The sequence below is a fragment of the Toxorhynchites rutilus genome, chromosome 2 (genome assembly GCF_029784135.1).
Source record: "Toxorhynchites rutilus septentrionalis strain SRP chromosome 2, ASM2978413v1, whole genome shotgun sequence".
NCBI classification, from domain to species: domain Eukaryota; kingdom Metazoa; phylum Arthropoda; class Insecta; order Diptera; family Culicidae; genus Toxorhynchites; species Toxorhynchites rutilus.
This window is the reverse complement of record NC_073745.1, coordinates 239189303-239214612: the sequence shown is the minus strand read 5'-3', so window position 1 is coordinate 239214612 and position 25310 is coordinate 239189303. Positions and strand designations below refer to the sequence as shown.

The 25310-nt window shown below is 39.6% G+C and overlaps 1 protein-coding gene across 1 annotated transcript in view; it reads right to left on the bottom strand.

The window, feature by feature from the left end:
• The window catches only part of LOC129767216 (uncharacterized), a 264333-nt gene that overhangs the window by 17485 nt on the left and 221538 nt on the right, over positions 1-25310 (bottom strand). Inside the window, exon 2 of the mRNA XM_055767870.1 lies at positions 17183-18605. Coding sequence (XP_055623845.1) covers positions 17183-18605 — 1423 coding nt within the window. The remainder of the gene's footprint in view (positions 1-17182; positions 18606-25310) is intronic.

The window sequence follows — 25310 nt, the reverse complement described above, 5'->3', positions numbered from 1 at the left end:
TGATGAAGCAAAACAGAACGTGACCGAAAATTTGCCTCAGCGAGATCCACTGTTGATATTCTAGGCAAGTATTCCCCTTCATTCTTCTTCTTCCTTTCCTTTGTTCACAGGAACTTCGAATCTTACGATTTCCCCTTCGTTGCTCGTCGATAAGTTGCCCGTTATTGACAGCTCTATTTGGACAGAACAAACGTATGGGTCAGAGAATCGGCATTCGAACTAGTGAAAGAACGGACCGAACCATTCGTTCAATAAACCAACTCAGATGGCTGGAAGAACCCGGCTTAGCGATATTTAAAACACACTCCCAATCTGTCATTCCGGATGCCGGAAACAGGTTGTGACCCATTCACTCGAAACACAGTTACCCGAATGTAACAAATACCCGAATGACATTCACCCGAATGTAACAAAAGCGACATTTACCCGAATGCGAAATTGTATTGAGGAAATTCTAAAAAGATGTTGAAGACTTCGCTGTGTCATTTTTAAAAATCAGTGTGAACACAATTGACATGTCTTCTTCTTTCCTTTTTGTATTTCTCTTCAAGGACAAGAGATCATTCAGAAATGAGCATGGGTTATGAAATATTCCGTAACTTTACCATAAAAAAATTGAATGAAAATGTGAAAAGGAATATATAAGAAAAAAAAGGTGCTTACGTATTTACCACAGCAGCGCAGTATTTATCATGAATTTATTATTTCGTGATGAAATTTATTCTGAGATCAATGTAATGGGGGTGAAGTCCCCATTTTAAGAGGATAGAAACCGAGACGGCACCAAGCCGCCGAGGTGACGCAATCCGAGTTTTCCGCCGACCCGCCGTCGGAGGCGGCGGTCTCTTGCAAGCAAACCTGTGTTCTACCGATTGCCCAGTTCGTTGGAAACATAGGAGACGATCCTTCAGTCAGGTCCGACCGAGCGCTAGTAAGTAAACGGGCTGCGTCATCCATATGAATGAATAAACTTCATAATACGATATAAAACTGCGTTCTTTCACTTTTCATTATTTTGGAAAGGATTTTATTCAAAGTCCTATTTCTGAAATTGCACTACCCAGGAAAAATACTTTTTGAATGGGAATGAACGTACGAGACAAGTATGATCTTCATATAACACTGATCAGAAATAAATATACAAATACTTCCTAATAATAAAATTTGTGTATTATTCGAATATATCCTTCGTTCGGGTAAGTGTCGCATTCGGGTAGATGTTACATTCGGGTAGCTGTCGCATTCGGATAAATGTCACATTCGGGTAATTGTTGCATTCGAGTAAGTATCAATTCGGGTAGATGTTACATTCGGGTAGCCGTCGTGTATTCGGGTAATTGTTACACTCGGATGAGTGGAATTCGGGTGAATGCCTTTCGGGAGAGTGGGTTTCGGGTAAATGTGACACAATCCGGAAATTACCTATGCGGCATGTACAAGAGAGTTTTATAAAATCTCTATCACAGCCTTTCATGAATTATTGGAAGATGCACTGAAAAATCCGAAAATCATCATGACAGATCGGATTTTTAACGTTTTTTGTTCAATCGTTTTTGAGGCCTACTTGAAGACTTCCAAAATATATCGAGTACATCCACTTGAATTTCAAAATATAACTTATCATTTCGTGTCCATCTTTCCCACCTTAGGTGTCCATCTTTTCGTCCAAGTGTCCACTTTACCCGACTTTTTCTTATTTTTTCAAAGATGCCAGACACATTCATTTTGCAAAATTTCCGCTTCAAATACAATTTTATTATAGAAGGAGACTATTAGGAGCTCTATTTTTTGTAAAATTCACGGAAAGAATAAACTTTTACTTAAGATGTCCGTCTTTACCACTTTACCACAAGAGACATCTGCGGAAATATAGAGCCGGAATTTACAACGACAAAGCATCGATAAATGCGCAGATGATGCGAGATTTGTTTTTCGATCAATTTGTCTCTCGTGTAATACATTTTTTGGAGCCCTGATTAAGCCATCATTAAAGCCGTTTTTGTTCTCGATAAACCCTCGACACATTACAGCGCAGAGAAACTACGAACGAGTGATAGAGCCATATTTTTTTACATTTTTGTCTCCCAACTCTATCAATCGATCCAACCGATGGACTATGGCATGTGATACAGATGTTGAAGGTCCATTACAAAAATATCATGACTAGATTTCTTAGTTCTTAGACGAAGTAAAAATTCCCATGATAATTTGAAACACATCAGTATCAAATACTCGATGGTCTGGATTGCACAGGCGTAAGAGCCTGTGCCAGAGTCTACCATCTAGAAGTCCTGGTAAATGTAATATTGTTAACCGGTGGAAAATTGATCACGATTTTCAGAAAAATGTAAATATGTTCAAGTTTTTTGGGGCTGGAGACTCTTCATTTTACGAGAATAAGGAACCTAGACGGCACCAAGCCGCCAAGGTGACGTAATCCGAGTTGGCCGCCAACTCGCCGTCGGAGGCGGCGGTCTCTCGCAAGCAAACCTGTGTTCTACCGATTGCCCGGTTTGTTTGAAACATAGAAGAAGATTCTTTAGTCAGGTCAACGTATCCGATGCATCTGCTTTGAAGGGTGTCAATGTTCTGCCAAAGATCATCCTGGATAATATGCATGTAGAAAAACTATATTTTTTATGTTTTTTTCTTGAAAGCTAGGTTTTTTTCATAACATAACCAAAGAAAACAGAGAGGCCTTTTTTGGTTTTTTCGTTTTGAGTTTTGCTAGCCAACTCAATAGCTAATGCAATTAACCTTATCATCCAGCTTTTATTTGGTTTTAGAACGTTGCTGTAGGACCTTTTCATACAAAGCTTTATATGTTTGAATGAAAAATTATACCTTCGTTTCAGATGATGAATAATTCAATGAATAATGATCGCACCGCAAATCGAAATGCAGTTTTGGAAACACCAATGAACAACGGAGGGAAAATCGTAGGATTCAAAGTCTCCGTGAACAAAGGAAAAGTAGAAGAATGAAGGAGAATACTTGCCTAGAGTATAAACAGTGGATCTCGCCGAGGCAAACTTTCATTCGGCATCGGACTGTTGAGCAATCCAGTTCACTTTGTTTCGCTGCGCTTCGATCTAAGATTGGACCCCACCAGTGGAAATCCAACTTGGATATCGTCGTTTGGTTTTTCTGTTCGTTTTTCGCGTTATTCGTATCGTGTTTTTTCCGCGTCATAAGTTGAACGTTTCGCGTAGTGTGATGAGCAAGAAGAAGAGGGATGCAGGCTCGAGCCCTGCAAAAAACGAACGCATTGCAAGGGGCAATAAAATTTCGAGGCAAGCGTCATCTAAAGATGCACACGATATTGGTGCAGTGAAAAGCGCTCGCGCTGAACCGAACCTTCGTAAGTGTGGCACCGCATCGAACAACAGCAAAGTAGGCGATTTCGGCGCGTCGGTCGAAAATGTAAACGCCTTTACCCAGGCAGCAACCAAAGGCAATTGCTCTAGACAAACTCATCAGCGAATTCGCATCGATGGGTGTTACAGCAGAGTATAAGCTGTGTGGCATAATTCAGTCTTTTTCCAAGCAGTTAACATTGTTTGTTTTCCGTCATCATAAGGGCTTCGTTGGTGCCTTTGAGAATGCATCAATGCATTAAACTGACGTTATGGCGAAGCATGCGTTAAGCTTGTGCACCAAAAAATTATTTGGGGAATACCAAGCATCTTGAATGTCTTACTGGAATGTTATAAGTTATTTGGGTTCGCGTGCCAGTCGCAAAACTGTCTTCAACTAGGATTGCATTTGCACTAATATTGATCATAATGAAGCATTGCTACTGTTTTCGAGGTTGTTATTAACAAAAAGAATTTATTTCGCTTTGTTGTTGTTGTTTCCATGCGGTGCCAAAGATATATTGATGTAGTTATGAGATGTGGAATAATTATGCTGGTGCAACATGTAATCGACTATATAATCGACTGTAGCCGAGTCTTTGTCTTTTTTTTGCGAAGAAGGCCACCGGAATAGCGTTCGAGGTAAATTTTCAATGCATAGACATGAAATAAATTGCGACATACGAACAGCTAGTGTATTGTTTTGCGAGGGCAAGAATGAATCATCAATCAATTATCGTCAACTTTCAGAGATTATTCTACTAAGCAGTTGTTTCTAAAATTTCACAGCATTATATAATAATATCCGAGGGTATAAATAAGCGACTTATATAAAATAAAAGCGTAGTGCTACGTCAACAATGCGGTCGTATCTTGGACACAACCTCCTATAATTTTTTGTAATTTTCCAAATCGATTTCAAAAAAGTACCAAAAATAGGTTTTTTGTAGTGTTTTAGAAAACCATCTGTAATCTTTAAAATATTGCAGTAAGTTCTAATGGTTACAGTATTGTTGTATGTGGCCCATTTTTCATCCCCAGAGACTATCCGTTCAAGAAATGGGTCGATTACCTTCTGTTTGGCCAAGGCTTCGCAGAATGAAATTCGATTCATGGTATTTTTTGGTGTTGAAAGATGTGCACCCAAACACCGAGCTTCTTTGTGAATTCATCTTTGCGCAAATGGTTCAAAACTGTTTTATGGTCGATTTTTAACTTATGGGCGATGCTACGACTAATATCATGCCGGTCAGCTTCTATTTTTTCTGTGATTTTATCGACATTTTCGAGCCTGCATGTGCGAGGTGCATCTTAAACATCAAAAATGCCTGTACGTAATCAACAAAACCCAAAATTGGACGTAATTTGTGGTTACAGTATCGACACCATGAACACCATTCACAATGTCGGCGGCTTGGCTTGCATTTTAATCTTTATCACAACTGAATAGAACAAATTCAAAACGGCAAAAGATTCTTTCTAACCAAATATATAACAACGTGCATACGTGTAGAAACATCAGGTATGTTTGCTGGGAATGCTACTCCTCTACTCATCAAGTTATTAGTTTCGATCCGAACATATTTCATTACCTTATATCGATTTAAATATATTTCACGAACTTATTATTTATTAATATTATATTAATATTGATTACTTTGCCTTAAGCAATATTTATTATGCGCTTCAACATCCAAAACAATTTGAAGATTATTTTCTGAGAAAATTCTCCTCGGGAAAATAAAAAAAACATCATAATGTATATTTTTTACACAACCTTGTACCATAAATTTAAGATTTGCAGTCAAAAATATACTACTACTTCTAGATTGAAAATGAAGACGAAAAGATTCTAAAACTAGCAAAAGTTGAGAATCTTCAGTAAATTTTATTTTACAATTACTGTATCTCAAAAACGGTAGCATCTAGCAAAATTTTGCCGTGCCCATTTTCGACTGCAAATTTTGCGTACTTTTATAAAATCGGGTCTGAAAATAATTATCAAAAATCCAACTTTTTTGTCCATAATTTTTCCATTTTGGCGCACTGTGCAACAAACTTCATTAGCTGTCCGCTGCAACATATCAAAAAACAAAAACAAAATAAAAAGAGTTTCAAGTGATATTTACGGGGGTCTCCGCAGCCACATTGGTTGCGCGTTCGCTTAGTAAGCGATCGATCGTAAGTTCAAAACTCAGGGCCCTCATTTACCATATTTGTGTTGTTACAGAATAACTACGTCCACGCAATAAATCACTAGCGATGGAGATCGATCCACGGTCGAAATAAGATCCATTCATCCATACAACTGTTCTGCTCTGCAAGACACATCGGGCTGCTTTTCTCTAAATAACTCAACAATGATCAATCAACTGTCTCCGCTATCCGGTCTAACTGGATAATGGAAGAACAGAAGGAAAACTCTTACGCCTAAATGGTTACTGTGTAAATGTGCAATGGTAAAGAAGGGAGTACTCTAACGCCGAAAAATGGCAACTGTGTAATGTGCTAATTATAGATATGATAAACATGTGACATGTACACGATTAAAATTCGGCTCTGTTACAGCTAAAATGCTAATGAGCCTAAAATAAATAAATGGGATAAAATGATATTTACGAAATAAAATAAAAATAATTTTTTTTTTCAAAAGTGCATACTTTGTCCACATAGTCAGAATAACAACCTAAAACATTGCACAATGGTCCAGGAAGTGCATTTAAGTGGAAATTGGGGTCTAGAGCTGGATAGTTACTCTTTAGACAAAAACTGTCTTCGACAAAGTTGGTACATATGATAGGGCGCTCATTTTGGTGTTGTCAAAAAAAGGGTTACCAAAATTTTGGATGAAATAAAAAATGTAACTTTTTTATCTTTAATGATAGAGATGAACATAGTTCGACAATGTTGTAGTCCATGTTATCGAGACATATTTGTAGAACAAAGTCTTTTCCTATCTCTTGAAATAACCGGTACAGCGCCCTTTTTCTAAGTTGCGTTAGAGTCACCATGAAAAAAACGTTTTTTTTGCCCTAACTTTTATATTGCAAATTTTACATGCAAACTGTCTTCAGAAGACTTTTAGAGCTTACTAAGACAAACATTTTGCGATGCAGCACTTGTCAATATCGCAACTCTACTCAAAGTTATTGATATTTCTTCCCAAAAAATACGCTCTCTTCATTCGCTTGTCATTCTTTTTGGGGCAAACATGAAAAATGTTCGTTGACGGCATCTGAAAGAGCATACTTGACTTTACATAATGTGGGATTTCCAAAACTATGTTATTTCTTGTATTTGAGTAAACCACAGTTAAAATCATGAGTTTTTGGATGAAAAAGCATCAATAATTTTAAGTAGGATTGAGATATTGACAAGATCCGCATCTCAAAATAGTTTATCTTAATAAACACTAGAAGTCGTTTCAATACTGTCATAACGGAGCCCTTAGACAGGGCTGCTTAGAAACATCGGCATCATTTTCACCAGGACGCATGCTCAAAAGCACTTTGGGAACCCCTTCTAACCCCGTAACAGTCGTGCCATCAACATCGTCAAAGTATCAATACCATACATGCTGCCGTCTCAGTCGTCCTGGACCTGTTTACGGAGGCTCGGAAGGGGTCTCCCAGCCGGCACTTCAAGGCAAGTACGCGTGTATTGGTGACTGTTCTGCCCCTGATGCTTTTCAAAATTGCAGCTCCACGTTAAGCTATAGACCGATGGTTGCCGTGTTGCTTTCGAAATCAGTCAACGCCCTTCTGACGACGCAAGATCCTCAACCTCCCCAGCTGAACCCAGTTATTCTTACTCACTGCAAACGGTTGTGGATACACCAGGACGCAATGTGTGCTGTGCTTCGGAAGCCCTGGATCCACCCGACCCAGTCGAGCGATTTGCTGGTTCCTGCAGTCGAAGTCGTCCTGGCCCTGCGGTCGAGGCTGGTGAAAGTGTTTTCCAGCCTGTGTTGACAGGCAAGTATCTTATTATTCACGACGCTCCTTCTCTTGATGCTTCGTCGAATTGCAGCGGAATACCACAGGTCATTGGCGGAATCTCTATTCCCAACGTCGCTGATGCCAACGGTTCAACTGTCCTCCTGTATTACCAAAACCTTGGCGGAATTAACACCTAGTTAGCGAAGTACGCGACTGCAACACTATTTCAAGCCAGATCTTCGATAGTAATTACGCCGTTTTCCGACAAGATCGATCACCCTCCAACAGCAACAAAAGGTCTGGTGGCGGAGTGTTGTTGGTTATTCGATCTCGCTATAAGTCACTGTTACTATCCCCTCCCGAAAGCCTGACGGTTGAGCAATTGTGGGTGTCGATCGAAGCGGGCGACTCAACGCTTTTCATCTGTGTGGTGTATATTCCTCCGGATCGTGTAAACGACAATATTCTTATCGAAAAGCACTTGTCGTCGCTCGACTGGATTATCTCTCTTATGGGCGCGAAGGACAGTTTGACAATCCTTGGAGATTTCAACTTGCGTGATGTGAGATGGGAGCAGAACACCCATGATTTTTATTTCCCTACATCTGACTCATCGACTGGACTCGCATCCCGTAATCTGTTGGATGCTTATCGCACTTCAAGACTCGGACAAAAGAGCGGAGTTATGAATCGTAACAACCGTATGCTTGACCTCTGCTTTGTGAGTGAGGAAATGTGTTCCAGTTGCTCCGTAATACCAGCTCCTGCTCCGCTAGTGAAAAGTTGCATACATCATCCCCCGTTGCTGGTCAGCATTGATATTTGCGTACAATGTGATTACAAAGACACGACAGAGAGCATATACCACAACTTCGACAAAGCCAACTTCGACGAGATGAACAATTTCCTCTCAAACGTTAATTGGGATGAAGAATTGGCCAATCGCGACGTCAACGACGCAGCATCAACGGTATCGTGCATCATAATCTATGCCATTGATCAATTTGTACCTAAGCGAACTAACCGTGTACCTCTTAAACCTGCATGGTCGAACTCGAAGCTTAAGCGTTTGAAGAAACGGAAAAGGGCAGCTCTTCGGGAACATGCCAAACTTCATACCGAATCCACGAAAACGCGTTATTCCAAGGCTAATTCGGACTACAGACGGTTGAACGATCAACTACATCAAGCGCACCTAAGACAGCTCCAATGTCGTCTGAAATCCAACCCTAAGAGGTTCTGGCAACACGTGAATAGTCAAAGGAAGGAAACAGGCCTCCCCTCAACCATGACTAACGGTGTAGTGAACGCTGCAACCATTCCAGATATTGCAGAATTATTTCGTAAACAGTTTAGCAGCGTTTTCAGTAACGAACGAACAAACAGCCGAAAGTAGCAGCTGCATCTCGCAACGTTCCTTTCTCATCCTTCTCAAGTGGTCCGTTTACTATTACGAGAGAAATGGTTATCTCAGCCGGGAGTCAACTGAAAAGTTCGAGGGGTTCCGGTTCTGATGGTATTCCGTCCTTGGTCCTGAAACGCTGCTTGATTGCTCTAGCAACACCTCTAGCCAATACTTTCAATCTCTCCCTGAGGTCGGGTGACTTCCCATCCTGCTGGAAGGAATCTTACGTTTTTCCGATTCACAAAAAGGGTTGCAAAAGGACTGTATCGAACTATCGTGGAATAGCCGCTTTAAGTGCTACGTCGAAACTTCTCGAGCTAATTATTCTCGAAGAATTGGTTCAAAACTTCGCTCACTGCATTTCGATGGACCAGCATGGTTTCATGTACAAGCGCTCAACGACTACCAATTTAGTACAGTTCACTTCCTACATCATCCGTGAAATTGAGCAAGGCCATCAAGTAGATGCTATACATACAGACCTCTCTGCAGCATTCGATAAAATGAATCACGACATTGCTTTGGCTAAGTATGACAGGTTAGGTGTTCAGAACGACCTGCTTGTTTGGCTTTCTTCTTATTTGACTGGTCGAAGCATGTCTGTCAAAATTGCGGACTATGTTGCTCCTTCCTTCCCCGTGACATCTGGCGTTCCTCAAGGCAGCCATCTAGGGCCATTCCAGTTTCTGCTGTATATGAATGACGTCAACTACATTCTGAAATGCCGCAAGTCGTCGTACGCCGACGACCTCAAGTTGTATCTCGTGATACGGAAACCAAGCGATGCTGTTTTTCTACAGCTGCAATTAGAAGCTTTCGCCGAGTGGTGCCAACTAAACCGCATGTCACTCAATGCATCGAAATGCTCTATAATTTCATTCGGTAGACAACGTGCATTGATTGAACACAACTATGTTCTATCGGGGATAAGCTTGAAACGGGAATCGACGGTCAAGGATCTTGGATTACTACTTGATTCCAAGCTTACATTCAAGGACCACGTCGCCTACGTGGTGTCGAAAGCTTCATCTCAACTCGGGTTCATGTTCCGCTTCGCCAAAGAATTCAAGGATATATATTGCCTTAAGGCTTTGTACTGTTCTTTGGTTCGACCAATACTGGAATATTCGGCTGTAGTGTGGTGCCCATACTACCAAAACGAGGTGAACCGCATCGAAGCAATCCAACGAAAGTTTATCCGTTTCGCTCTGAGGCATCTTCCTTGGAATGACGTCCACAACTTGCCCAGCTACAAAAGTCGTTGCATGTTAATACACTTGGAATCACTTGGGCCGAGACGTAACATCACGATGGCATGCTTCATTGGTGACCTGCTTCAAGGTAACATCGACTGTACTTCGCTGTTAAGCTGTCTTAACATAAACATCTGCCGCCGTAATTTACGCTCTCACGTTTTCTTATGCTTCCATCCCTCGCGAACAAATTATGGATTTAACGAGCCCATGCGAAGGATGTGCCGTGTCTTCAACAGATACTACGATGTGTTTGACTTTAATGTTTCACGTTGTAGAAATAAGAGTTGTTTCCGTAGAGTTTTTAATTAATATGTGTAGTGTCGTAATTTTCATGTCATTGGGATAACCATTGTATCTGTTGGCAAATGAATAAATATAAATATAAATATAAATACAATTTTGATGTAGGATTTGAAATATAAAAGTTAGAGCAAAAAAACCAGTTCATTCATGGTCACCCTAATGAAACTTAGAATAAAAAGCGCTATACCTGATATTTCAAGAGATAGAATAAAACTTAGTTCTACAAAGCTGCTCAAAGTAATTGAGGCTACAACACTGTCGAACTATGTTTATCTCTATCTATAAAGATAAGAAAGTAAGATTTTTTTTATTTCATCAAAAATTTTGGTCACCCTATTTTTGATGACATGAAAATGACTTTTTTTTAACTTTAGTTTATTCAAATACAAAAAATAACATAGTTTTGGAAAATTATGTAGAGTTAAGTATGCTCTTTCAGATGCCGTCAACGAATATTTTTTATGTTTACCCCAAAAATAATGACAAGCGAATAAAGAGAGGGTATTTTTTTGGGAAGAAATATCAATAACTTTGAGTAGAGTTGGGGTATTGACGAGTTCTGCAAATGTTTGTGTTAGTAAGTTCCATAAGTCTTCTGAAGACAGTTTGCATGAAATATTGCAATATAAAAGATAGAGCAAAAAACCGTTTTTTTTGTGGTGACCCTAACGCAACGTAGAAAAAAAGCGCTATATCGCTTATTTCAAAAGATAGAAAAAAAACTTTGTTCTAAAAAATTTTCTTAAATAACTGGGGCTATAACATTGTGTTTCATTCGCTATCCAACTCTTGATGAGTAAAGTTCAGTGTCGTTATTGTGCGTTGCCACTTTTACTATTGTGCGAGTGAAGGTCATTGCTGTCCGCTTTCGAATTGACCTTTTGTGAAGTGGAACAAAGGAAGCAGCGCTCTTGCAGCTTGTAGCCCTTGGCGGCTGTTGAACATTGGCATAACGGGATCGCCATCGTGTGGCTGTCGTTAACGGGAATTATCATCACGTGACCGTGTGAGCTATTCTTGCGCTATTGTGTTGATCCATAGCGCGTAGCCTCTGTCTCTCCCTGGTTAGGGCAGTAGAGTGCAGTATCGGAACAACTTTTATATTAAGGTACACATATTTAATATTAATATTATTGTTCAACTCATATGTTCATTGCTTAATATTATCATCATAATTTTTTGTTTGTTTGTTTTGTTATTTTTTTTTTGAGATTATTGTTAAAATCAATAATAGATTAGAAATAAGACACAAATTTTTGTAAAATGGAGAATAGTGGAGGATCTCCAGAGATGGAGATCTCCGATAATGAATCCCATTCAAGATCTGGGAAAAAACATAAACAAGTCCCTCAAAAAGAAGATAATTCTTCTGGGGACGAATCTGCTCATCCTTCCAAGCCCCCCTCTAAGAAAATAGCAAGCCTCCCTTCTGAACCCACTGTTACTTCCACTCCCCCTCTCCCATCATCGATTTCGCTTCCCTCTTCTGATGTTTCCGATCCAACCCAATCCTCGTCCTCGTCCTCGTCCTCATCTTCTTCCTCTGTTGTCTCCGCTCCACGTGTCAGAGTTTATCCAGAAGATGCACCTGGAACTGGCCCGTGGGTTGTTTTCCTCCGGCCAAAACTTTGCTGGTGCCGCCCTCCCTGACTACGTTATGGTGGACAAATTGAGACTACCTGTGCAACTCTTCGTGCCAAAGCCCATGACTTGCAACAAATGCAAGTCAGTTGGTCACACTTCAGATTATTGTGCCAACAAGGAGCGCTGTGCCACTCGCGGAGAGCAACATGAGGGGAAATCCTGCAGTGCGACTGAGCATAAGTGTCCATATTGCGGAGGATCCCCACACGCGCTCTCAGCTTGTGAAACTTACAAGAGTCGCTGGGAGAAACAGAAGCGCTCTTTAAAGGAACGCTCGAAGCGCACTTTTGCGGAAATTTTAAAGGGCGCTTCTCCACTGGCCCAACAACAACAACAACCAATCTCAACACACAATATCTTTTCCACGTTGCCAGTTGATGAAATGGAAGCGGACACAGCTAGCGGGAGCACACCGTTTATTTTCAAAGGGAATCCCCGGCGCAAAAATGTGACCACTCCCAAAGTTCAAGAACAAGTCCCCCCGGTGATACCCCCAGTTAGCTTGCCTAAAAAATCGAGTGCAGCGGACAAGCAAAATCAGGTTCCTCCTGGCTTCCGTGGGAATAGTTCACCTTCGAACGACCCAGCACTCGAGGGGACATCAAAAACCCCAACTGTCCCTGTTTTTCCGTCCAGCTCAACTTCCCAATCGGGATTTATAAAGTTGTCTGACCTTTTGGATCAAATCTTCAAGTGTTTTAATGTTTCCGACTCCATCAGAACCCTTGTCATCTCAATGCTTCCAGTATTAAAGACAATTTTACAGCAATTGATGCAAACTTGGCCCCTCCTTGCAATGATTATCTCTCTTGATGTCTAATTTAGATAGAGAGGTCGGAGATATCACTGTTTTTCAGTGGAATTGTCGTAGTCTTATCCCTAAATTGGATACATTCAAATTTTTAATTCATAACTTCAATTGTGATGTTTTGCTCTGTCCGAAACTTGGCTTTCTTCGCGAGATGATATCTCTTTCCACGATTTTAATATTATACGCTTGGACCGCGATGACAGATACGGAGGGGTACTATTGGGGATCAATAAGTGCCACTCATTTTTTCGAATTGACCTTCCACCTATTGGAGGGATCGAAGCTGTTGCTTGTCATGCAAACATCAGAGGCAAAGACCTCTGTATTGTCAGTTTGTATTGGCCTCCGAGAGCTGCGGTTAGCCGCAAACAACTTGATGACATGTGCTCACTTCTTCCTGAGCCACGATTGATCTTGGGAGACTTCAACTCTCATGGAACTGCCTGGGGGGAACAGTACGACGACAATCGTTCATTGTTGATATATGACCTTTGTAACAACATCAATATGACCGTTTTGAACACTGGGGAAACAACACGTGTGCCTAAACCTCCTGCTAACCCAAGTGCTCTTGACCTCTCGCTTTGCTCGAATTCACTATCGTTAGATTGCAAGTGGAATGTAATCCAGGACCCCAACGGTAGTGATCACTTGCCAATCAAAATTTCCATCACCATTGGGTCGAATTCTTCTGAATCTATAAACATGGCATATGACCTCACAAGACACATTGACTGGAAAAAATATACGGACGCGATTGCTCTAGCCATCAATTCCAGAGATGGTTTACCTCCATTGGAAGAGTATAACTTCCTTTCTCGTTTGATCTATGACAGCGCGGTTCGCGCTCAAACGAAACCCATCCCAGGTTCCACTATTCGTCGAAGGCCTCCCAATCTATGGTGGGATAGCATATGTTCCAAGCTTTATGTAGAAAAATCGAATGCATTTAAAGCTTTTCGGAAACGTGGAACCCCTGAAAATTTTCAGACGTATTTGGACCTTGAAAATCAATTAAAAAACTTGATCAAAGGGAAAAAACGTGCTTATTGGCGAAATTTCGTGGGAGGTTTGTCACGAGAAACGTCAATGAAAAAATTATGGAAAGTGGCTCGAAACATGAGAAGTCGCTCTTCAACGAATGAAAGCGAAGAATATTCACATCGATGGATTTTGAATTTTGCACGGAAGGTTTGTCCTGATTCTGCTCCTGTTCAAAAAATTGTTCGAGATATACCACAAGATAGGTGCGATCTTGATTCCGAGTTTTCGATGGTAGAATTCTCTCTTGCTCTCCTTTCATGATACAATTCTGTTCCGGGATCGGATAGAATTAAGTTCAACTTGCTGAAAAATCTCCCTGATGTGGCGAAACATCGCTTGTGGAACTTATTCAATCGGTTTCTGGAGCATAATATTGTTCCAGATGATTGGAGACAAGTACGAGTTATAGCTATTCAAAAACCCGGAAAACCCGCGTCCGACTTCAATTCGTACCGCCCAATAGCAATGCTGTCTTGTATACGGAAATTGTTGGAGAAAATGATCTTGTTTCGCCTTGATCGATGGGTTGAAACGAATGGCCTACTCTCAGATACACAATATGGGTTCCGCAGGGGCAAGGGGACGAATGATTGTCTTGCGTTGCTTTCTTCAGAAATTCAAATGGCTTACGCCGAAAAAAAACAAATGGCTTCAGTATTCTTGGACATAAAGGGGGCCTTTGATTCTGTTTCAATAGAGGTTTTGTCAGACAAATTACACTCTCGGGGTCTACCGCCTCTATTGAATAATATGTTATATAACTTGCTTTGTGAGAAACATTTGAATTTTTCTCATGGGGATTCGACAGTAAGTCGGATCTCCTACATGGGAGTCCCCCAGGGCTCATGTTTAAGCCCCCTTTTGTACAACTTCTATGTAAGCGACATCGACAATTGCCTTACACAAAATTGCAACCTAAGACAACTTGCAGATGATGGGATGGTGTCTGTCGTAGGATCAAACGAATCCGACCTGCAAGGACCCTTACAAGATACTTTGAACAATTTTTCAACCTGGGCCATTGGGCTAGGGATCGAATTCTCCACGGAGAAAACAGAGATGGTGGTTTTTTCTAGGAAGCATAGACCAGCAAAACCAAAGCTTCAACTTTTGGGTAAACCGATCACTCATGCTATGTCATTCAAGTATCTTGGGGTCTGGTTCGACTCCAAATGTACTTGGGGGGCCCATATTAGGTATCTGAGTAAAAAATGTCAACAAAGAATAAACTTTCTCCGTACAATTACCGGCACCTGGTGGGGAGCCCATCCCGAAGATCTTATTATGTTGTATCGAACAACTATTCTCTCAGTGATGGAGTATGGCAGTTTCTGTTTTCAATCAGCTGCCAAAACACACCTCATTAAACTCGAGCGAATTCAGTATCTTTGTCTCCGTATTGCGTTGGGATGTATGCCCTCAACGCATACCATGAGTCTCGAGGTTTTGGCAGGCGTACTCCCACTAAAAGATCGCTTCAATTTATTATCTCTTCGGTTCCTCATCCGGTGTAAGGTTATGAATCCATTGGTGATCGGAAATTTTGAGCAGCTTATCGAGCTAAATTTTCATTCTGGATTCATGAATTCATATCATGAATTCATCACCATGCAGGTTGATCCTTCTTCGTATATTCCCAACCGTGTTTGTTTTCCTGACTACATCAATTCCTCTGTACATTTCGATCTGTTCATGAAGGAGAAAATCCATGAAAATCCAGATTATCTTAGATTGGGGTTCGTTCCTACAATCTTCAATGCAAAGTATGGGCGTATCAATTGTGATAATATATACTTTACTGATGGGTCCTCTATGATGAGTCCACAGGATTTGGAGTGTTCAACGTATTTTTTAGCACCTCACACAGTCTTCAGAATCCTTGCTCGGTATATATTGCTGAATTGGCAGCGATATACTGGGCGCTGGACAGCGTCGCCTCACGACCTGTTGAACACTATTACATTGTAACGGATAGTCATAGCTCTGTCGAAGCTATCCGTTCAGTGAGGCCGGAAAAGCACTCGCCGTACTTCCTTGAGAGAATACGAGACATTTTGAGTGCTTTATCCAGACGCTGTTATGTCATTACCTTTGTCTGGGTCGCTTCACATTGCTCAATTCCGGATAATGAGAGGGCTGACTCATTGGCAAAGGTAGGTGCAATTGAAGGCGATATATATCAGCGTCAAATCGCCTTCAATGAATTTTATTCTTTAGTTCGCAAAAATACCATCGCTAACTGGCAACGCAAGTGGAATGAAGATGAATTGGGCCGGTGGTTTCACTCGATTATCCCAAAGGTTAGCCTCAAACCGTGGTTCAAAAGTCTGGACTTGAGTCGGGACTTTATTCGCACCTTCTCCCGACTCATGTCCAATCACTGTTCGTTAGATGCACTACTCTTCCGTTTCAATCTTGCCAGCAGCAATCTCTGCGTTTGTGGCCAAGGTTATCACGACGTCGAGCACGTTGTTTGGTCGTGCGAGGTGTATCTGGTCGCCAGATCGAATTTAGAAAACTCCCTTCGGGCCCGAGGAAGACAGCCCAATGTGCCGGTGAGAGATGTGTTGGCTCGGTTAGACCTTGATTACATGTCCCATATATATGTTTTCCTTAAAGCTATAGATCTTCGTATGTGATTGTCCCTACATCCTTATACCCTCCTTTCCTTCCTTTGCGGGTAATTCGTCCCCTTGCTATAAATAGTAGAAGAAGTTGAAATGTAAATAAACTATAGATATACGAATAGATTTAAGAATTGAGTGCTCATCAACATTGTTTCAATTCCCTTATATCCCATCCTTCTCCTAAAAATATGTCACCCTTCTAAACTCGAGTACACCGCGAGTAATCGGTTTTCCACCTTACTAACCATAGATGTAAGAAAATTGTTTATATATATAGTTTTAAAAATATATTTAAGAATTCGGCTCCTTTAAACTTAAGTAACTGAGTCTGTAAAAATAAACGAATTAATAAAAAAAAAACATTGTGTTTACCTCTATCAATGAATATAAGAAAGTTGGAATTTTTATTTCATCGTAAATATTGATCGCCCTTTTTTTGACAACATCAGAATAAGCGCTTTATCATACGCAACAACTTTGTCGAAGACAGTTTTTGTCTAGAGAATAACTGTCGAGCTTCAGATGATAATTTCCACTTAAATGCACCTCCTGAACCATTGTGCATTGTGGAGGAAACCAAGTCAATTGGACCAATCGTTTGTGAGTTATATTTTTTTGAAAATTTTCAAGCAATCCGTGCTTGGGCCCTTCTCAAAAGTAAGGCTAGAGTCAAAATGACAAATCGATGATGCAAATAGTTTTTCTTTGATCATAAAAAATGCGTCTGCAAAATTTGAGCCAAATACAAAAGATGAAAATTCAAAAATTTATGAAAAAAGATGTTCATAAGAGACTTACCCTTTTATGACTTGGCCCAGATCTTCGACGAAGCTGCGCTCCGAGTCCACAATTTCCATAACAGCCCGCTCGCACATCGTTAGACCAATGGTGCCTCCTCCCTGCTCGCACTCGCTCTGATCGGCCAAACTTTCGACACTTGCCTGATAGGATGGTGCCCCACAGCACTTGCCACTGACTAGAAGTAGGTTATCCGAGCCGGAACTGCTGCTGGAAGAGTACGAGCAGATCGATGTTGCGGACAGCGGTCGGGTACTGAGAGCGGGAGTTCCTGGTGTTTGAAGAAGGCTGGGAGTGGAAGCTGCCGTGAGAGTCTGATTTTTAAGTCCCACACCACCACTCGACCGAGGTAGCCGAGGCGATCCCGGCAGTGGTCGTGGTCGATCGGTGCTCAATAGCCGTACCTGGGCGTAGGTCAACTTGGGGCGATTTTCCTGCGCGTCTTCTTGGTCGACATCGCCCAGCGGTTCCACTACGACCAGGCTCATACACTTGTTGTGTGCTTCAACGATCGTATTCCGATGTTCCGATTCGTCGCAATTCTCGACGAATGCATCCTCCCCGAGCTTTGTAGTTTCTTGTTGCTGCTGACTAGCTGCCTCCATTGCAGATTTCTGATGATTTCGCAGCACAGGCTGCTCTAAATCGGGAAGCTTGGGACTTTCCTCGACCGGTGTTTCTCCCTCGCCTATTAGTGCCGACGTGAGGGACTTTATTCGCTGCTGGATTAGGCTTAACTTTGGGATGGGTTCTTCTAGGGAGGTATCACAGTTGCCATTCTTGTCGCAGTGTTCATCCTCGGACGAGGCTTGGGTGGTGATTTTAGTGATGTTTTTCGACAGAGGCAGATTTTTGAAGGTGTGCCTCGTTGTTGTAGCTGAACTAGAGATCATACGACTAGTGGTGAAGGAAGCGGACTGAAGCTGACTTCGGTGAAAATGCGTATGAACTAACCTCGTTCGGTTAGTCTCGCCTAACTCAGCACTCGCAACCGCTTCAGTGTTCGACAGTATCCTCTGGACGTTCGAAGACAGGTTCCTGAATTTGTCCCCAGACTTGGGGTGGATAAGGGCTGGCTTTGTAAACCTCGAATGATCTACACTCGGATGATCACTGCTATGGTGGATCCCTTTGGGCTTCAGCAAATGACTTGATTGAAACGTTTTCCCGCTGTTACTTTGGATTACTTCGCTAATCTGAAGTACCTCCTGCTCGCTGATTGATTGTGATGGAGTGGTTACATTACCTTCAGTGATGTTTGTGGTTTTCACTGTTGTTGCATTCAGATTGCTTTGGGTGCTGATGTTTTCGTTTGAAGCCGGCGATTGGACTGAAGTGTTTCCATTGATGTGATCGGCTCCTACTTTGGTCGCCAAAGTGTCGTAATAGCCCAACAGCGATGGCGAGAGATCGGTGCTGCTACCTAAAATCGGAAAAGAAAACGAAACATTAAACATTACACGTTTCACAACTCGATGCAATTGATATGCAACTCCAACTATGTGCTTCCCATAAATCATGCCTCCAAGGGAGACGCAACCGAGACTCGTGGGTTGTTGAAACATGAATCCCCCCAAAATGGTACAACTGGTATTAATGTCTGTCTTGTGTGCCTTTTGAAGATTTTACGGTGCATCATAAATTCTTTCCCTGTTGATTCTTATTAACTCCGTTTCGAATGTGTTAATAAGCACATTGCAGGAATGGGATCAGAGCAGAGTTGCTAGATTTTTTGTTCGTGTAATTTCGTAGACTTTTCGGGGGTGACATTGCGCATTTCGAAACGAGTAACTCGTTTTGAGATAATTCTGTATAAAATAAATTTTGTATCTTTTTCGAGTTATTATTTTCAGTGTACTAGATATCGAGCAAAATTTGTCTCGAAGAGAAATGTCAGTTTTTTGGGTTTGTAAACAAAGCAAACTTCACGGTTATTGCAAATATGAATATCGAAACATAAATTTAATTTGATATTGTATTAGAATTGTGATTAAAAAAAAAGATCGCGAAATGTTTTTTGACGATAGCGATAGTGAAGAAGAGAGTACGCTCATTCCACAGGAGCGGGAGTTGAGGGATAAAAGGACTCTCTTTCAATAAGTGAAAATGAGTGAGTTTGTCTTATGTACGTTTCCGATATGAATGATAATAATTATTGTTTTGTTTCAAGGTTTCGGCAGTATATCAGGCTTTGTGGAGGCGATCTGGCGTAATGGTAACATCCATACCAATCACGCAGAGATCACGAGTTCAGTTCTCACTCCCGACATTCTTCCAAACACTTTTGCGGGTAATTCGTCCCCTTGCTATAAGTAGTAGAATAAGTTGAAACGTAAATACACTATAAATATACAAATACATTTAAGAATTGAGTGTTCATCAACATTGTTACAATTTCCTTCTCCTAAAAATATGTCACCCTTCTAAAATCGAGTAGACCGTGAATAATCGGTTTTCCACCTGACCAACCATAGATGTAAGAAAATTGTTTATATATATAGTTTTAAAATTATATTTAAGAGTGTATCAGACTTAGTCGAGATGCATTTGAAGATAAATCGGATACACCGTTTTCCAAACAACTTTCAGGAGCACTGCTACATCTGCAGCTTTGAAATTAGCGGCCGTTTTGAATCTTATGGCTTCTGGTTGTACCAAATTAATGTAATGAAGGAGAAAAATTTTTACTTGGTATGGCTCAACCAAACAACAACCAGATTCATAATGGCAAAAGTGGTCGAGACGAACAAAAATCACTCGTTTCGAAATGCGAAATGCCACTCCTGATCTTACGTATTTCTACGAAATGTTAATTTTTTGCAGTGTCATAGATGTTAAAATCGACCAACATACAATATCAATCAAAAATTTTAGTGCTTTGCGAAAGTATTGCCAATCTGTGGTTATGATTCGAACGCTTATCAGATAACGTCGATTTATTATTGGAAACATGAAACTATATTGTCGATCACACGCCCAGATAAATGAGCCGCGTTAGAGTTAATTGGCCACAATCTCTGTAAAATAATATGGGTAACCCGAATCACAAGGTGTTATGCGGTCCGTGTTGAGCATGGGGTTAAATAAATACTCTGTCACTAATTGACACTATGAGGTACAAGTGCAGTCAGTCAGGGCACTGGTACAGTGCACCATTATTTCCCTAGGTGACTCGTGGGATGCAAATGATGGAAAACGTAAAAAAAACATATGGACAAATTTCATGCCAACTCGTCTTAGGAGTTGGCAGCACCATCTCAGATAGTAGGGAAACGTTGTGGGTGTAAAGACATGGGTCATTTAAACAACTTTGCATACTTCAAATATTCGAAAAAGAATTAGACTACTTTTTCGAAAAATTACTTTTTTTTTCTTATTTTTTTGCAAAAAATTATAATTTAAAAACTATTATGCCTACAAAATTCTTGTCAAAGTATGAAATGTAGGAATTTTTCACAAAAAATACCAATTTTTTGGAAAAAAATTCGCTGACAAAAAAGTTATTTTAAAAATTGAAATAGATTTTTCTCAAAAACTTATTTTTTTTAAATTCCCAAAAATATATATATATATATATATATATATATATATATATATATATGAATAGCCCTTACAATTTCCAACAAGTCGTTCATACATCGGAAGATGGGCACTTTTACAGGTAAAAAGTTTTTCGAACAACAACTTTTTCATGTTTTACATAAAAATGTTACGAATTAAACTTTAATACTATTTTTTTAAAGAAAAAAATTAAAAAAGTTGTTGTTCGAACAACTTTTTCCATATAAATGTGCCCATCGTCCGATATATGGAAAACTTGTTCGAAATTTTAAGGGCTAAAATTCCATTGAAAAAAAAATATTTTGGAAATGAAAATTCATTTTTCTCGAAAACAAATAAAAGCCTTTTTAATATAGATATATTTTTCAGAATTTTTAAAAGCATTTGTTTCCGAGAAAAATGAATTTTAATTTTCAAATATTTTTTTTAATGGAATTTTTCTCCAAAAATTTTTTGATAATTTTTAATGAAAACCTAATTAATTTACATTTCATTCTCTGACCAACTTTTTGTAGATCTTATAGTTTTTAAGTTAAGATTTTCCGAAAAAAAGTTGAAAAAACCTACAACAAATCTATCAGACCTACAATTTTTTTACAAAAAAGTCAGAGGAAGCTATCCAAAACAGAACGATAATCGTTTTAGTCGAAAAATTTAATGCAAGTCGGATGCCTTATCAGCTAACTGTAAACTTCAAGATTTCAAGACCACTGGAGGCATATCCTATGATTGATTGAACCTCGAGCTGTGCACGTTGGAAGGGTGAGTGGTTTATGAACCCCTAAGATCAGGACTGTTGTCTATCAAGCCACTGCACAGTGGGGAATCGCTAGCCATCAATCAAAAAAATAAAATTGCCTCAGCTGTTTCGTAATATTTTAAATCCCTAATTTGGACGCAATATCATGAAATCTGATTTTTAATGACTTTTCAAAGGCTGGCATACTGACGTTTTTGAGGATTTATTGAAAGAAAGTACATTACTTTGAAACGCTCTGCAGCTTCAATGATAGCTTGGATTTTTTTGCGTCAACGGAAAAGTTGTTCGAAAAACTATACAAAACAAATCTCTTCCATAAGATATTGATTTCATCATATTAGGCCCGACAAAAAAATGTAATGAAAAAAAGGGATTTTTTGTAGAAAACCAGCTTGAAAGTTTTGCTGCCACATTTTGCCACCGTTGCTACCTCATGCAACATTTAGGTAAAAACATAAGCCTTCGAACGAAGGCTTTTGCGCAGTAGCGCAAAACTGTGCAAATTGTCGTTTTAGCGAGAAAAGCGATAGCATTTTTTTATATATTTTTTTTTAATATTCAAATTTTACCTAGGATTTAATTCAAAACCATAATAATCCATTGATGAAAATTTTCGTATAACAGTAATATGTAGAGAATAGAATATAAATTTGGGCTAAACATCACAAAATTGATCATTGAAAATTTATAAGAAAGGAAAATTAAATTGATGAGTTAAAGCTCTTGGAGATATAATGAAAGGCAGTGGAGGCATTGTTTCATCCTCATTATTCCTCACAATAATTGATGGAAAATGCATCAATGCTAAACAGATACAACATCTGCACAACGATGGTAGTTTCTAATGTTACAATATGTGAGTTGAACATGGTTGAACACGTTGCTTTGAATGCATTATTCATACCCTATATCGGCTGGGATTAATGCGCTGTTGAAAATCTTGGTTTGAAACATATGCCATGCCACAAAAAAATCAGGTGAGATCAAATCAGTATTTCATCCCAGCAATAACAATCAATGGAACTTCCAAATTTAGGAAAGCTTTGAAACTAGAACGGGTCTCATCGTTGGCAAACCAATACTCGGAAATTCGGACAACGATTTCCGAAACAAGTTCCGAAATAACTGGCGTAGATTTAGAATTAATTAAACTTCGAAATATTCTTATAGAAATTTCATGCTCCGAGCAGATAGATCCACAGCAAAACGAACGTTACATTGATCTGTACTCTTGATACTATATGACTACTGCTATTGAAAAAATTTTACTTCAAGGCGATAGAATTGTTCAAACCGCAATATTACCTATAGAAAGAAAGACCGAAGAGACTCAAGAGAACAGCAATAAAATAATTAGGTATGCCCAAGAACATTTCACTCGTAAAAATAGTCGAGAAAATACTAATCATAATATAGTCAATTATCTTCTCATATCCACACATTCAATATCAAACACTTTTTTGAAAAAGAGAAAAGTAATTGAGGGTCTTAGAATGAAAGGGGTGTAAGACTCTCTATTTTGGTCATGACTTAGCTGCAAATACTTTCCTAGCTGTATTTGACAATGTGGAAGATAGGTCAGGACCTCATCTATCGGATTCTATAGAAAACTTAGATTGGAACGTTTTTGCAGTTGAGTTATTAACTAAAGAAAAGTTGATGAAGAGAAATCGATCAAATCACTTACACCCCTTGCATTCTAAGCTCCTCAAACTTTCAGATGAGGTAATGTTTCTATTGGAGAAAACAATTGTTGGATGAGGAAACGATGACGATGAACCTGATAACAGTTATGAAGAAGATGATGAGGTTGATGATGACGGTGATGGTTGTTTTAATTTGTAATCTAAAGAAAATTTTTTATATTTCATAGCATGATTTGTTTATTTTGAGGAGTCGTCCATAAACTACGTAATCATTTTGACGTAGGACTACGTCTTTCATTTCTATACCGGGGTGTAAAATCAAAGTTTCGAAAACGAAAGCGTTACGCCGGAGACCGAGATTTTGAGTGTTAATAGCTCCTAAACAACTGAACGAAATGGTATGATAAACACTTCATTCGAAAGATAAAATGTCTACGCGTTCTATACTTGTTACTTTCGGATCCAAAAACTTGTTTCAATAGTCTTAAATTTGCTTTCAAAACAGGCTATTGAAATCACCAATCGGTATATAAGCGAGCGCCGCTCAGAAATCCACTCAGTTCTAATTGAACAGCGATTGGAGCATGTTGTCGCTGTTGTGGTGAAGCTCTTCATTTATCATGAAAGCGCGGATGAACGGTGTCACCAAGAGCCTGTTTGTGCACCTTAGGCCAGAAGGGAATCCATCAGGAGGAGAGTGATGCCACAAACGGTTCCCCGGGAAGATCTCGAAGCAGCCGCTACACACACACATACACGCGCGGAATTCTTTCCGGTTGGATGCCATTCAGCATCGAGAAAGATCCGGAAAATAATCTGCCAGTTCCTCTGGGAATTTAAAAATACATTCATGTGAAAGAGTTTATTTGAATGTTTTCTATCCATGTAACACTGTGACCAAATATGTTTCAATCAAGTGCTATTAACAGATGGTTATCGAGTTAGCATTAACCACTGGTGGGCTTCCAGTATTGAGGAAAATGTGGAAATATCTAATCGTTACTGAAAATAATCTGCCAGTTCCTCCGGGAATTTAAAATTACATTCATGTGAAAGAGTTTATTTTAATGTTTTCTATCCATGTAACACTGTGACCAAATACATTTGGTTTTGTGATTTTTCAATCAATCGCAATTAACAGGATAGCTTCTGAAGATTATTCTTCCCCATCAGTAGGATATTTCCGTATCCAATATTGGATGCATAAAACCTTGTGCCTCCAACGTAACGCTCTCGTTATTGAAGTTCTCCAAATATTCATTCATTCAGAATGAATTCAGATTCAACTTCAAACAAATGATCTCTAAATCAACGATAGTCTTACGTCACCCTTGCGGTTATACCATAGATATAACCCACTTCCTGTTTTTTCAATAGGGAGGACGCTTGCTTGTGATCAAATATCACAAAATTATATAGAAACGTATGTAAAAATACTACGGGGAGAGGATGCCACAAAATCCCAAAAACTCACGTGCTTTATGGATGGCCCCAAATAAAAAATGGATGCCATATTCGTGTTCAGCATCCCGATACAGGTCGGACTCGATTACCCGGGATTCGATTATCCGGAGTATTTTATTTTTGATTTTCGGAAATTCTGAATAATTTGTATAATAAATCCATATTGAATAGCTGATATGGGTATCAAATGGAAGGACTTGACTAGTAGAATGCAGTTAATTATGAAAAATGCAAAGCCAAAATGGCGGCCACTACAAAATGGCGGATTTCATATTTTCTCAGAACCCCATCAATATGGGTATCAAATGAAAGGGCTTGACTTGTAGAATACAGTTATTTATGAAAAATGCAAATCCAAGATGGCGACCACTACAAAATGGCGGATTTCACATATTCTCAGAACTCCATCAATATGGGTATCAAATGAAAGGGCTTGACTAGTAGAATACAATTATTCATGAAAAATGCAGATCAAAGATGGCGGCCACTACAAGATGACGCCCACTACAAGATGGCGGCCACTACAAGATGGTGCCATATATATTTTTTTCACAACCCCATCAATATTGGTATCAAATGAAATGGCTTGACTACAGTTATTTATGAGAATCTAAGATGGCGGCCACTACAAAATGGCGGATTACATTTTTTCAGTAATTTATGAAAAATTATAATCCAAAATGGGCGCCATCATAAA